This window comes from Anoplolepis gracilipes, chromosome 7, assembly GCF_047496725.1.
Source record: "Anoplolepis gracilipes chromosome 7, ASM4749672v1, whole genome shotgun sequence".
In the NCBI taxonomy this organism is placed as follows: Eukaryota; Metazoa; Arthropoda; class Insecta; order Hymenoptera; family Formicidae; genus Anoplolepis; species Anoplolepis gracilipes.
The window spans coordinates 3932951-3949130 of record NC_132976.1 but is presented as its reverse complement, the minus strand read 5'-3'; the positions used below and the strand labels follow the sequence as shown (position 1 = coordinate 3949130).

The window sequence follows — 16180 nt, the reverse complement described above, 5'->3', positions numbered from 1 at the left end:
CGATTAAGAGCCAAACGCGGATGTTCGTGCGTCGAGTTCACAGAAAATAATTTTTCTGCGAAATTGATAAGTGCACAGGGCACATATTTTACTTGGTATATTTACCAAGATTTAAATTCTCATTTTTGAGAATTTTATAATATTTTAGAGGGGTAAGGAGGGGTTTATAAAATTCATCCGCGTTTGGCTCTTAATCGTTCAATTTTCTAATTTGCTTGTTTGTAAACATTGAAGAGCCTTATTTCCTCAACAATTTATTAATTTTATTTGTTCTATAAAATACACAGGATCTCAAAGAAAAATCGAATAAGGAAACATTGACTTCAAAGCGAAAAATACAGAAATAAAATTCGACAAGCTACCGTTATAGCTTGTGAAAATGAATTAATTTGTAACAAAAATGTCTGCCAAAAATATATTTATCTATGAGTTTTTTTACGATAGGTGGTTGATGGAGAAAATAATGTGGGAAACGAGAATTTAACAGTTGTGTTCAAGCAATTGACCCTAAGAATCCCGGCACGGTTATAAGTACAAGTTATTGTACGGCTTAATTCCCGGTTAATTAGAACGTTAATTGAGACGGCTGGCGTCTTCAAGTAGCATGATTGAAGTGATTTTCACTATTTGTGCTCTTTGAGACTCTCTTTGGAAAAATGTAAAAAATATATATTTATATTTTCATGAAACTGATAAATATATTCATGGTAAAAGATAAAAGCAAAAATAAGTACTTGTTTTATAAAAATAAATAATGTTTCATATAAAACAAATAAGCACAACTAATATATTTTATATTAATTTTCGCTTTTGATTAACAATAAGTGTAAGTTTACAAATTAGTAAACTTTTAGTTTTTATGTTTTATTTTATATTATTTTATATCATATTTTCTTTATTTTATTTTATTTTTTAATTCTCCCGAAAATAGCAGAGAGAGCTTTATATAAATTTTCTTTTTTAAATATTAAAAGAAATTGAGAAAATTATAAGAAAATGTTAAAATAGAATTTTAATTCAAGTAAAATTTGATGATTCTAAGTAGAAACCATAAGTTTAATAATTTTAAAGGAGAGTGAAAACTTACTTTACAATAAATTTTTTACAATTTATTTTGTAATAATCATTTATATTTATTTTTTTTGTAATAATCATTTATATTTATTATTTTGTAATAATTATTTATATTATATAATAACTGTTATAACGAAAATTTTTTCGAAACTTATACTTTATAATAAATCTTTCAAATTATTTCACAATAACCGTTATTATTATATTATTGAAAAATTATCTATATTGTTATATTTACTCAACGATTTCAATTTTTTCACTTCTCTTTAATCATTACAATTTACCTTTTGAGCTCTCCCCAATCCTGCATATGATTGCCAAAGGTTGATTGAGGCTCAAGTCTGACACGGAGTGTAAAATGAATCCAGATTTTTCGTATAATCTGCGGATTCATCATAATTGTGTCGTTTGTCCTACTGTTTATTCTGCTCTATTTAAAGATCATCATGAGATACATCACGAACATGATCCGGACAAACCGTTGCCCTTGCAGATGTATTACTTGTGTGATACTAACATGAGCCCGAGTTTAAATTTACATTCCTCGTGTAGGGTGCCATTCTTATGGTGTCCGTCATGGATTACATTCCGATCGACAGTCCTTTTGAATTGGTGGTCTTTCACATCTGCGGCCAGGGAATCTCAAAAACCAATTAATGGTCGGAGATTGAGATATTCATTGAGGTGAGGGACATTGCTTATTTATTGCTTCGATAAACGTTGCTTTACCATCGATGACGACGATTGAATCAGAATCATTCGGCATAATTAATAGGCATGTCTTTCTCCGATGGAAAAATTGCGTCGACAGCTTTTTCGAGAGACCTGAAATCATAGAGAAATGTGCTTATGATTTTTCAGCCACAATTTATTATTAATCAAACAAATGCAAATAATTAATGCAGTTTTTTTCTTTTTGTATTATTTTTAATGTCAATTTTATTTATTATAGATGCGTTAAAGTCATTGAGAGTACGTTCTTTGATGCTTCTTGGATTATTTCCCTATTTCGGTACATTATTTAGTCTCTATCGATTCTTACTAGTTACCGTAAGTTAACAATTTTTTTTTCTTTTTTGCAGTCATAACGAGAATTATTATTTAATTGTCTTATTAATGTATTTTGCTTTTATTTATTTTTATGTATATTTAAGTTAAAATTGAAGAAAAATTATATTTAAATTGTGTCGATCCTTGTAACAGTTGAATTATACGAGATTTAAGTTAATTTATCAATCAAATAATATGCAATAGTTATATTTCATGCAATTATGTATAATCATAGACATAAATATACGATGTAAAATTATGAGTAATGTATTATGTATTCGATTATATGAAACAATTTTACAAAATTATCACATTATTAATCACATTATTTTTATATATTTTAATCACATTGTAAATCACATTATTTTTATATATTGCGAAAAAATGTAGATATCTGTTTATGGAGTGTCTCTGAAATGTAGTATACATATATGCAAACTATATAATTTTTAAATTATTGAAATATTTATTCATACAATAATTAATATTTCTAGAGTGTTTTTTCTTAATTAATCATAGGTCATTCAGTGATAGCCGTCATTTGTCTCTCTCTGAGATTTCTTATAACCGTCGAATATTTTTGCACATGTGTTACTGTACAGTTGGAGAATTTCTAATGACGCAGGTAAAGGTTACCTCGATTCTTTTTTTATTAAAGTAAAATTCATATTTTATTTACTAAAGTAAAAATAAATAAAGTATGTAATTGAAAATCTTGATTCTCAATTATAACAATTATTTTGTGATTATAAATATAATATAAAATTCAGTTAACATTAAATATGCAAAATACTTTTTTGTTTAAGGTGTATATTTTTTGTTTGTAGTATATATTTATAAATTTTAAAATAAAAATATATTTATTTTCAGATATTGAGAACTGCTGGCTACATATCGTTTTTATTGGCAAAGCGGAGTTGAAGATAGTATATACATATATCGAAATTAATAGTGATATTATTTATGTATTTTATTTTTTTGAAAAAAGGAAATAAACATATGTATATTTCCAATTAAATGTATATTACGGATAGAATAAAATTGCATTTAATAATTATTACAGTAAATTTAAAGTAAGAATTTTACGTTGTTTACCTTAATGTGTTTAGTGTATTTGCTATATTTATGATAAAATATATTATTATATATTGTGACATGTAATGACAGTTTGTGTCATCTGACACAAGGAACAAAGTTCAAGACTAAAAACTAGAGACTGGAGTCTTTGGAAAAAAGTGAATCTACATTTTAAAATCTCTTTAGTACTTATGCATCTTTTATATATACGATGTGTATATTAATGATAGTGATTACTGACTTTTGCATTCATTTTATATTTTTAATCCAACATGATAAGATAGATGCATTTATGTACGCAATTGTGATTTTGGTTATATATCATTTATTCCAATTTTGAATAGAAGCCAGAAGATAATAGAGGCCTGGTTTTCAAGATGCAAAAGAAGAAAAAATGGATGGTAACTTTACACACGAAGACTCACCTGAGAAACTTTGATAATAATATTATATTGATGAGAAATAATTATGAAATTTAATCAGTTCACTGATATGCTAATGCATTTGCACATTTGATGTTATATCAACGAATATATGTTCTTGTATCCAAGATGCAAAAAGAACGAGAAAGAAATATGAAGAGCAAATGCATTCTACCTTTATCGCCGTATTATTATTTCTTTCTATTTATTTTAGTTTTTCTGTATTCTCTCTACAGGAAAATTTTTTCCTCTACATAGCATGCATATAAATTATTATCTCTCGTTGCAAAGTGAATACACGCACATACATAAGACGTTACAAAGAATAAAAGACATATATAGCGACACAATGTACTTTTTATTTTACAAAATTGACGTTCGTATTCTTAAATGCTTGTAAAGTTTTATTACGAAGCAGGCAATTGTAAGTATAAAAAACTGTTAAAAGAAGTTCGACAAATTTTTTCGACGATATGTAACGACACAATATACTTTTTATCTTTGAAAATTGGCGTTCTTATTCTTAAATGCTTGTAAAGTTTTATTATGAAACAGGCAATTGTAAGTAGCATCTTTAATATTTAATGTATCTTTTGGGTGAAGCAGCCAAGTTATTGTACTCGTCTCACGAGCATGCGTGATAATCGTCATTGTAGAATGGGAGGATAAAACTCTACGGTCAACACCTCTCGAATATACATACTTGCGTTAGACTTTGATATGGACATATCAGAATCTTCAGGTTACAGAGGTACTGAGCCTATGTTATATATTTTTTTATAATATACAGTAAATTTCGAATATGCTTTTTAATTTAGTAAGATAGTATTGCTATATATTTTATTTTAATTATTTTTTGTAAAAATTTGACAATCTACATATAAATTTGGAATTATTCAAACTTCTTAAATAAAAGTCTTGCTTAAAGATTACCTATGGGCAATCGAATTAAACCGGCGGAGTTTAGAATTGATCGGTTTATGGCCTAATATCGATGGAATTAAAAGAAGACTCGGTCCTGACATTCGTGTAGGTTTTGCTTTCATTATGATAACATTTGTTCTTGGGATTCCTCTCGTACATGCGCTCACGCGAGTTTGGGGCGACATAGCACTAACGGTAGACAATTTACGACTTACATTACCTTTGTTGACGATTTCATTAAAACTTGTTATTATGCGATGGAAGCAATCAGGTATGTCTAGATCGATTTAATATCATTTCATTTCTCTGTCAAATTTTATTAAAGCACTTAATTTATTACTCAAGCATGTTGGGGATATACTATTATATTAAAGTTATTTATATAATATTAAAAAATATTAAATGTTACATATTTATAATTAATTATTACAATCTGTATATGTATATTTATCGAATTAAATTCAAATTTCAATGGGTATCGGTTCTCTTTTTGATTTATGGCTTAACAAATAACTTTAAATTAGATATAAATTATTTTACTCGTTATCGATATTGCTTTTTTTACATGTTAAGTACTGTTATCCGTCATAAACATGATAAGAGAAGATTGGATGACGTTCATGCAAGACACAGAAAGAAATGTAATGATGAAACGTGTGCGGACCTCTCGATTGATTGTGTTTTGTGTATATTTTGTGTCGATATTCACGGTTATTGTAATGAGTATTTTTCCTTACTATGGTCTAATGTTTAGATCAATAACAAATCTCACGGATCGGGACAAACCATTACCGTTGCAGACATATTACATTTATAACACAGATAAAAGTCTGCAGTTTGAGTTAACGTATCTCACACAAGTTATAGTGCTGTGTCTGTCCTTGATGGTAACTGGGGCTGTAGATACTTTTTTTGGATTCTTGATCCTTCATATCTGCGGTCAATTAGAAAATTTCAGACATCGATTAGTCAATTTGATCGCTGACAGAGAGTTCAACAAAATTCTGAAATATTATATAGTGACTCATTTACGACTCATCAGGTGTGAATTTTGATCCTGATATGCTAGGATATCACAGTTAAATTTTGTAACTAATAATAAGTGTATAATTTTTATTGCTTTTAATAGAATAGCTTTTTAAATGTGTTTAATATTTTTAGGTATATTAATAACATCGAAAATATATTCACTTTAATGATGTTTGGATGGGTATTATATTTTGGTATTATATTTTGTCTAGCCGGATTTGTGTTTATTCTTGTAAGTTGTAGTAACATAGATTACATATATTAAAAGTGTTAAATTTTAAGTCTTTTAAGTTTATTAATTTTTAAAATACGAGGGGCGTTTCAAAAGTCATGCTACTATTTTTTTTTAACTTTACATTATGGATTTTACATTATTTTTATTTTGATATACATATATTATAAAGAGTATACAGAGAAAACGATTTGTTTGAATAATTTGTTTGGCTCTATTTATTTTATTCAAACAACATTATGTCATATGAAACATTATCTTTATTGACTGAAAAAAGTATTATTTCGTTGAATTAAACAATATTATATGATACATGTTATTTTAAAAATTCAATAATCTTATTAGTTTCTTGAAATAAATAGCTTTTTTCAACTATTTCAAGCATAAATTTTATTAAATCTAAAGAAATTTTTCTCTCTGTATATATTCCTAAGTAATACATGTTTTGAATTTTGCAGCCAACTCTTTTGGTTCCTAAGATATGTCACTTTGAAATATCATAATTTTTGTATTTGGTAATACAGAACTTTAGGCGTCCCTCAACGTCCAAAAATTGTGAAATGCCTGATTCGTTTTTTTTGGAAGCTTCAAATTGTTTAGTTCAAATTCATGAATGTTCGTGTCAAGTTTATGATGGAAATGCTTGATCATATCTGTGCGTTTGTGAATAGAGAAATTTAAAGCTAGTCGTGACGCTATAGGTATTGATGAGGATCATCCGCCATACTTGCTATACTTGGCTCTTTGATTTTTATTTCCCGGGAAAAAAATTTATGTGATTATATATAATTATATACAATAATCATATATGATTAAAGCAGAAATTTGACGCGATCTGGCTATATATGTAATATGATTTGTTCATATATGTATAATTAAATCTAAAATTTGACACGATATCTACATAATAATAGTCGAAATTTGGCGTTATATGATTTTGTCTTTATATATATAATCATATTCAGTTAAATTTATTTTCATATATAATCAGATCTAACTAAACATGATTATGTAAAGATATGGTCATATCGTGCCAATTATCGGATATTATTATATGTATATGAACATATAAAATTTCATATGTCATCACATCTTTTTATATTTAATTATGTATATTTATATATGACCATATATATCTACTTTTTCTCGGTTTTTATTTCTCTTTCAAGTCTATTTAGGAAACAACGGTTTCGAACCGACAAGAGCTTCAAGAAGATGTCTTATCATGGCTTAAGCTTAACAAGTTGAAAAAGTTGCAATATTCCGAAAGTAGGATTTCAAGACTCATTCCAGATAAGTACTTGAATGTACATAAAAATTATGTGAAAAAATAAAACATTATTTCAAGTATTTTTCATAATTTTTTCAAATTTTTTAATGCATTTTTCGTTTTTTTTTAACAACAATGGCAATAACTTTTGAACTGTTCCTCGTGTACACAATTTATATACATTGTGCGTTATTATTACTTATGTTTTCTTAATCTGTTTTTATTAATCATTAAAATGTTATTCAGATGATAAATAATATGAAGGTAAATGCCACGAATGTCTTACAAATATACTACATGATTATAGCTATTATTACGTTTTTTACGCAAATGTTTTTCTATTGCTATGCTGGAGAACTAATAACAGAACAAGTAAGTTACAACTTTATAGACGTATATAAGATAAATATAAATATGATGTACATTATTTGTAGTCTACTAATTTTTTATTAATATATTGTGTAATAAGTTTAATAAGCATATTTTTACAAATTATATATAGTAAATAATTTTTTAATATCATAATTGAGTTTATTGTTATTTAACTTTAGTTGTTGCTGTGATATTATTGAAATTCATTGATTCATAATTTCGTATATGTTTAATATAATACATTTTATCATAGATTTTTCTAAATATTAATCAAAGTTAATTCTGCACAAATAATACGTTTTTTATTTGTTTCTCATATTATTTTACACACACATACACACACACACACACATATATATATATATATATATATATATTATAATAAATATTATAATAAATTTAATTAACTTTTATTAATGTTTATATAAAAGTGGTCGTATTAAAATAATATGAATATTTATATATTATTACAATTGTTTCCTTGTAAGTGCGAAGCAGTATATCGTGCCGTGTGCGATCTTAAGTGGTATAAATGGGAATCAAAACAAGCTAGAGATTTTATTATACTAATGATACGAGTTCAGAAACCCTTTCATATCACTGCAGGAAAAATTGTTCCACTAACAATGAGCACTTTTTGCAGCGTAAGATTATTAATAATTTCTAGTTAAATTATTTTTTTTTCTCTCTGTTTCGCTCTCTCTTTGTTTCTTCTGTATTATAAATATATAATTCAGTACCTATATATAATTATATATCTGTAATAATTATTAATCATATTTAAATAGAAAAAGTGGATACAATAATATATCTTTTTATAACTTTCTAACGGATACTAAAACAAAAAAAATTTTTTTTAAATGTAATAACGCAGTAACTTTCTATTTTATAGTAATTTTGTTGATAAAAAAAGTATAACTTAATTAAGTTTTAGGAAAATTAAATATTGAAAATATAATTTCAAATATCACATAAAATCGTAATCACTATTATATTTAAAAATAATTTACTTTAAAGTTTTATAGAAAAATCTTTTAACAAAAATATCTTTATTTTCAGCTAGTAAAAACATCGGCTGGTTATATATCGTTTTTATTGGCCATACAGGATTAAAAGAATCGAATTGATATTACATATTAAAAAGATTGATTCAGATGCATGAGAACATGTGGAAAAACGAAAATATATTTATTTTTCAATTAAAATTACTAATAAAAGTCATTAATTAATTTTATTATAGAGAAAATAAAATTTCATATTATTTATCTCAATGATTGCTATTTTTCATAAATTATTCTTGTTTGAAGATTACAATTATCATTGTTATGAGATTATTATAAGACTGTATATTTACTTACGTCAATTTTGTGTAAAAAAACAAACTCTCAATTCAAAATTTTTTTACGTTCACTACTGCACTTAATGTTACATCAATAAATTTGTTTCTGTAACAAATATGCAAAAAATATGTAAAGCAACTGCGATATTCTGTACCTTCTTTATTCTCCTTTTCTTTTCTTTCTTTTTTGCTGCAGTTTTTTGTTATACAAAAAAGTTTTTCCACTGTGTAACATGAAAATATATCATTATTTCTTCTTGCAAAGTGAATGCACGTAATAACATACAACAAAGCATGAAAAAACTTTTAAGACAAGTTAGACGAGTTTTCGACGATATGTAGCGACACAATAGAATTTCCACTTTATCAAAACAGATGTTCGTAACTACACTTATGCTCATGAAGTTTTGTTTCGAAACAAGCAACTATAAGCCTCTACAATGAGTCGTTGGTCGTTGGTCATAAGAAACCCAACCAATCACAATTGAATTTAGAGAAGAATAATCGAATATGATTGGTTAAATTTCTTATGATCAACGACCAACGATTCATGGTAGACGAGACTTAATATTTAATGCATTTTTCGCCAAGTTGTATTCTCCTCACGAGCATGCGTGATAGTTATTATAGGATAGGAGGAACACAACCATAGTCAATACGTCTGCAACATTTTTGCGTTAGCCTCCGACATGTCAAAATCTTCAGAGTACAAAGGTAATAAGCATATGTTACATTTTCTATTTAGTGTTAAATTTTTAATATTAATATTCATTAATAATTTTTACTCATAAAGTTAAATTTTAAATTAGTGTCGTATTTTAAATTTATATGTTACACATACATACATTTTCGCTGAAATTTCGCGATCTACGTATAATAAAAATATAATTGCTCAAGTTCAATGAAAGTTTTGTTTAAAGATTTCGTATGGGCAGTCGAACTAAACCGTCCAAGTTTAGAATTGATCGGCTTATGGCCTAAAGCTGATGGAATCTCCAAAAGAAATCTCGGTTCTAACATTCGTGCAGCTTTTGCTTTCACTATGATAACATTTGTCCTTGGTGTCCCTCTCGTACATGCGCTTATGCGAGTTTGGGGCGATATGACACTAATGATAGACAATTTACGAGTTACATTACCTGTGCTGACAATTATATTAAGATTTGTTATTATGCGACAAAAGCAATCAGGTATGTCTGGATCGATTTAAAATACAAAGTTATAAATTTCATTTCTTTGTTAAATAATATTACAGCACTTAATTTATTACTCATATTGGGGATAATATTATAATAAAGTTAATTATACATTAAAAATTGAAGTTACTTAATTTAGCTATAATTTATTATCACAATATACATATGTATATATATGTAAAAATTGAATTAAAATTTTAATATATCGATTCTCTCTTTGATTTATAGATTAACAAATAAATTAGGTATAAATTATTTTACTTTACTTATTATTGTTTCTCTTACATGTTTAAGTATTATTATCTCTCATAAACATGATGAGAGAAGATTGGATGACGTTACAGTTAGATGCAGAAAAAGATGTAATGACGAAGCGTATGAGGATCGCACGACTGATTATAATTTGTGTTTATGTTTTGACGGTATTCATGTTCATTGTACTCGCCATTTTTCCTTTATTTGGCCTATCGTTTAGAGAGCACACAAATCTCACAGATCGGAACAAACCATTACCGCTGCAGACATATTATTTCTACGATACAGATAAGAGTCCGCTGTTCGAGTTAACATACCTTAGTCAAGTTATAGCGACGTTGGTGGCCATAATAATTTATTTTTCGGTAGATACTTTTTTTGGATTCCTGATTCTTCATATTTGCGGTCAATTAGAGAATTTCAGACACCGGTTAGTCACTTTGGTTGCGGGTAAAGAGTTCAACAAAATTCTGAGATATCATATATTGACCCATTTACGACTCATCAGGTATGAGTTTTGATTGTGACATGATAGAATATTCAATAGTGTAATGAAACTTTTAAAGAAATTGTATACAAAGTATACATAACACTTATTGTTATACAAAGTATACTAACAATAAGTGTATAATTTTTATTATTATAATTTAAAATGGCTTTTCAAATATGTTTAAAGGTATGCCAATAATATGGAAGATATATTTACTTTAATAATGTTGGGAGCGATAATATATTTTGGCATTATATTTTGTCTAGCTATATTTGTGTTGCTTGTTGTAAGTTCTAGTAACATTGATTATATTAAGAATATTAAATATATTTTAAATATATTATATTTTAAAATATATATTTAAAATATACAGTTTGTGTACTCAATGCATTTTGTGCACTATATTATTATTATTTATTTATTTTCAATTTTTAATTTTTATTAATGAGTGAGATGTTATTTAGATGATTAATAATGAGAAGATAAATGCCGCCAATTTCTCACGAGTGTGCTACATGATAGAATCTATCATAATTTTTTTTGTGCAAATGTTTTTGTATTGCTATGGTGGAGAGCTAATAACAGAACAAGTAAGTTATGACTTTATATATATATATAAATTAATGTAATATTAATTTGTAATTTATTAAAGTTTTATTATATGTATTGTATACAATAAGGATATTAAGGATATTCTGCTAATAAAAAATTGTTTTATATTATAGTGTTGTGTTTTCTGTTGTTCAATTTTATATATTCATATTTCTACTTTATAATTATATTGTTATAAATACTATCTCTGGGCAAAGCCCCTTTCCCTGTCTTCCCATTCCAAAGAAAAATCTAATTTAATCCAACCTGTTACTTCCAACCTTTGAATATGACATGGTCGGATTAGATCAGTTTTTTACAGGATGTAGAGAGAGGGGTTCCGTCTTCCTTTTTTCCGCCCACGCGTTTATTTTATTATATATAAATAAATGAACCCATGTAGAACCGTGGAATGATAGACCTCGTTTCACCCTAAAAGCAAGGATAGTGTGGGGTAAACCTCGCTTTGCGTGAAAAGTTATAAACATGTGGAACTGTGATAGATCTCGTTTCGCAATGAAAGTAGGGATGGTGTGGGGGTGGAAACTTAATGGGGAGGGTTAGGTTAGATTTTTAAGGGAGGGGGTGAAAGAACTCCCTTCCCCATCTACGTGTTTAATTTATTACGCGTAGGTAAATGAATCTGCTAAGAGTAAGTTCTATTCAATGTAGTGTTTGAAAAGGTATAATTCATAAAATTTTTCTTGTTTAAAACTTTTTAATAAACAACGAGCGACAGTTAAAATCTTTTAAAGGTTACTCATGTCCTTGACAACATATGTCAAGATCAAATTCATTTGAGCTGCCTCTTTTAATTTTTTAATTTTTTAAGATTCTTTGTTTCATACTTTTTTGTAGTATTGAAAGTATCCAGAAAGTATATTTATTTTACTCAATATTAATAATAATAATAATTATGTACTTGCTATTATCTGTCACAATTTTATTTCTGTTTCTATAAATAAAATAAGAATAAATATTTTGTAATAAATAGTCTGTCAATTTTTCAGTAATATAATTTTCCGTTATTATATTATACATAATTAATTAAAACATTGTTTCACACACGTATGATATATCTTTTTCTCTCTCTCTCCCTCTTTCTCTCTATCTTTCTTTTTCTATGCATTCATATATGCGTACATACCCAGATAGAAGCGAAAGTCACAATAATGTCAAAATCAATTAAAATGATTGAAAAATGATTGAAAAGTGAGTTTTTGTAGTCATATTCTCGTCATTTTGACATCATTTTGACGTCATTTAACATTACTTTGACACTATCGTGATTTTCTGTTCTATTTGAGTAAATACAATATGAGAAAAGGGAAAGAAAAAAGAGAGAGATTAATATCATATCTACGTTTATCTATATTTAATTGTAAATACTTTATATTATTGAATTTCAATAATGTTTACAATTAAATTGCTTATAAATTTGATTAATATAGTTGCGTTTGTATTATGTAGAATGAATAAAAAAAAAATCTGACAATTTTCAAAATAAAATAAAATATAAATTTAATAATTATTTTATAAATAATTTTTTGTCAGATAACATTAGGATATAGAATATTATTTTATATTATATTATTTGGTCAGGAATCAAGACGAAATTACCTTTATTCTTTGCGATCAATTTTATCAACCTCGAATTTCCCTTACGGAAAAAACACTCAAAAAACCATCCAAAAACACCCTGAAAATAACACTAAAAATAACACTCAATTTGAGTTTTCGAACACTTAACTTGAGTATAACCCTGAATTTAAGTATAAGACCCCCAAGTTGAGAGTCAACTTGAGTGTTATTCTTAAATTTATTTCCAGTTTATCCGATCAGTTGCAAATAATCTATTTTATATTTTGAATTTCTTATTGAGATTATATCAGAAATTAAACTGACATACTTCAAATTTCATATTTAATAGTACTTGTCCTTTGTAATAAGCTTTATATACATTTTATGAAAACATGAATACGAGATACAAGCAAAGGAACATGTATATAATATATATATCCAAAATTATATTAATTAGTTTTACTATGCGCGTAGCTATTCATAAATTTGTATATTTATTACTGGGTGTTGATCATGTAACTTTTTCAATAGAGCAGAAACGTGAAAAGTAAAAAGTTTCACGTGAATTCTATCATTGCATTTCACGCGATCCTGTAAATGCCTTTGGGATGTCTTCTGGGCATATATTGGATATACATGTTGTCTGGTTTTTTTATTCGCTATTATTATTTATCCATTTAGACGTACACTCTAATTAGACTATCTTTATTAGATACAAAAAAAAAGATTAATAACAGTTTTTCATACAAATTCTCCAAAATTCTTTTTATAAATACGTAAAATGGACATTTTTAAGACGTCTAAATATAAATGTATTTTTTGAACGTCCAATAATATTTTTAAAACGTTTATATCCATGGACATTTGGACTAAATAAAAACCAAAATTGGACGTCCAATAGACATTTTGTGCTGGGTTGAGAGTTAATTTGTATGTTACTCTTAAGTTAAGAACACTTATATTAACTTTCAAGTTGAGAATAACACTCAAGAATAGGGTAACAACAAATTGAATACGCAGTTTAATGAATGAACTGTAGAACTTAATCTGTACTCTGAAAGAAAATGTTAGTTTAAGCTATTTTTTAATGGTCACAAATGAATAATACACTATCAATGAACATTTTTGTTAATTAATTGTTCGTTGTGACCATTAAATAAAAATATTAAAATGTATCATATATACACTAAATAGAGTCGTTCATTAAATAAAATAAAATTTAATAATATTCTTATGAAAATAATTATTTATCTCAATCTTGAGAATACTCAATGGTTTAGGGTTTACACTATCTATTGAGTGTCATGATCAAGTATTGAGAATAAACTTTTGCGTTTACATTCAAATTTGAGTGTAACACTTAGTCATTGGCTGTACACAGTTAATTTTGTAGTGTATACACTCAATCTTTGAGTATAAATACTCAAATGTTTGACCATAAACACTCACAATTTTCAGTATAAACATTCAATTTTCAGTGTGACACTTAAAGTTGAAGTGTATATACTCAAATTTCAGAGTAAACTCTCAAAATTGAGTATAAACACTCAATATTTGCGTATTTTTCCGTAAGGGTTATACAGATGTTCAATTTGAACATTAGCAAAACTCTTTAAACAAAGAATAAAGCAGAGAGATCTCTTCCTTTCTCTCGTTTCAGTCCTTTTTTTTTCATCTGAACATAAAGATATTTAATAACTAGATTATGTTAATTATATATTACATTTTTATAGTACAGAAATTAAGAAACCCCTTTGTCCTCAATTTTTTTTCACATACATATCTAAAGACGAAAATTTTAAATACTATTTATTAAATACTATTACATTTTATATACATATACATAAAAATTAAAATTTATTTAACTTTTATTAATGTTTATGAAAGTAGCCGTATTAAAATAATATGAATATTTATATATTATTATATGTTTTTATGTTAAGTGCGAAGCAGTATACCGTGCTGTGTGCGAACTTAAGTGGTACAAATGGGAGTCAAAACAAGCTAAAAGTCTTATTATACTAATGTTACAAATCCAGGAACCTTTTCGTATCACTGCCGGAAAAATTGTTCCGTTAACGATGACCACTTTTTGCAGTGTAAGTTTATTAATTATTTTTAATTTAATTACATTCTATCTCACACTTTTTCAGTCTTCTCTGTACTTCTTTACATAATGAAATATAATTTTTAATCATATTATTTAAATGGGGGGAGGGAAGCAGGAAAATTTTATGCAACATTTTATCCTGACTTGTTAATAAATATTAAAAGCCTTTTCTTTAAAATATGTTTACATCATAACTTTTAAATTTGTATTATGTTGGGTTGAAAAATATTATTTAATTTTAAAACTTTAAAAAACTTTAGAAACTAAAAATATAATTACAAATATAAAACTATGATCAACATTATTTTCTAAAAAATTTTATGGTTTCATAAATAAATCTTTAAATAAACATATATTATATTTATTTTCAGTTATTAAAAACATCGGCTGGTTATATATCGTGTTTATTAGCAGTACAGAATTAAAACAATCAAGAATTGATACTATATAGAAATATTACATTAATTTAAGATAAGAATATGAAAAATAAATATTATATTTCTCTAGTTAAAAATACTAATAACAGTCAATATAATAATTATATTTGTTGTAAAAAAAATATAATTTTACGTTTTTACTTCAATGTTTGTTATTATTTTTTATTATTTATTATCTATTTATTTTTTTATTATTTTTTATAACAATTATCATTGTTATAAGAATAGCCTCAAGACTGTACATTTGCCTACCATGTTTCTCATACAGAAGAACAACCTCTTAATTTGAATTTTTCTGCGTCTACTATTGCACTTAATGTTATATAAAAAATGTGTCTTGCAATGAATATACGATAAATACGTGAAGCAAATGCGAAATTCTGTATTTTCTTTTGTACTTTCTTCTATCTTTTTTGCTGCAATTTCTCGCTACATAGAAATTTTTTCTACTACATAACATGCAATTACGTGCCACTATCTCTTCAAAGTTGGTGCACGTACATGAAACGTTCAAAAGTACGAAAAAAACTTTTAATGCAAGTTCGACGATATAGAGACACAATACACTTTCCTTCTTGTCAAAAACAGACTATTAACTAGTAGCTATTCTTTTCCTCATAAAGTTTTGTTACGAAACAGGCAATTGCAAACTATTGTAGTAGAAGTTACTGGAAGTAGCATTTTTAATATTTAATGCATGTTTCGTCGAAATAGGTAGAGTGTTATACTTG

The 16180-nt window shown here is 26.4% G+C and overlaps 2 protein-coding genes across 2 annotated transcripts; both read left to right on the top strand.

The window, feature by feature from the left end:
* The first annotated feature begins 4294 nt into the window (after window positions 1-4294).
* On the top strand, window positions 4295-8621 carry LOC140667799 (odorant receptor 10-like). The gene is made up of 7 exons (XM_072896061.1): window positions 4295-4374; window positions 4552-4818; window positions 5121-5589; window positions 5709-5808; window positions 7325-7450; window positions 7939-8094; window positions 8510-8621. Exons 1-7 carry the CDS (start codon window positions 4344-4346, stop codon window positions 8561-8563), a joined length of 1203 nt encoding a protein of 400 aa, XP_072752162.1. The 5' UTR covers window positions 4295-4343; the 3' UTR covers window positions 8564-8621.
* An 856-nt stretch (window positions 8622-9477) lies between these two features.
* Window positions 9478-15437, top strand: LOC140667801 (odorant receptor 10-like). The gene is made up of 7 exons (XM_072896063.1): window positions 9478-9503; window positions 9710-9979; window positions 10280-10748; window positions 10917-11016; window positions 11195-11320; window positions 14846-15001; window positions 15384-15437. The coding sequence occupies exons 1-7, from the start codon at window positions 9479-9481 to the stop codon at window positions 15435-15437; spliced, it is 1200 nt and encodes a 399-aa protein (XP_072752164.1). The 5' UTR covers window position 9478.
* Window positions 15438-16180: the final 743 nt, after the last annotated feature.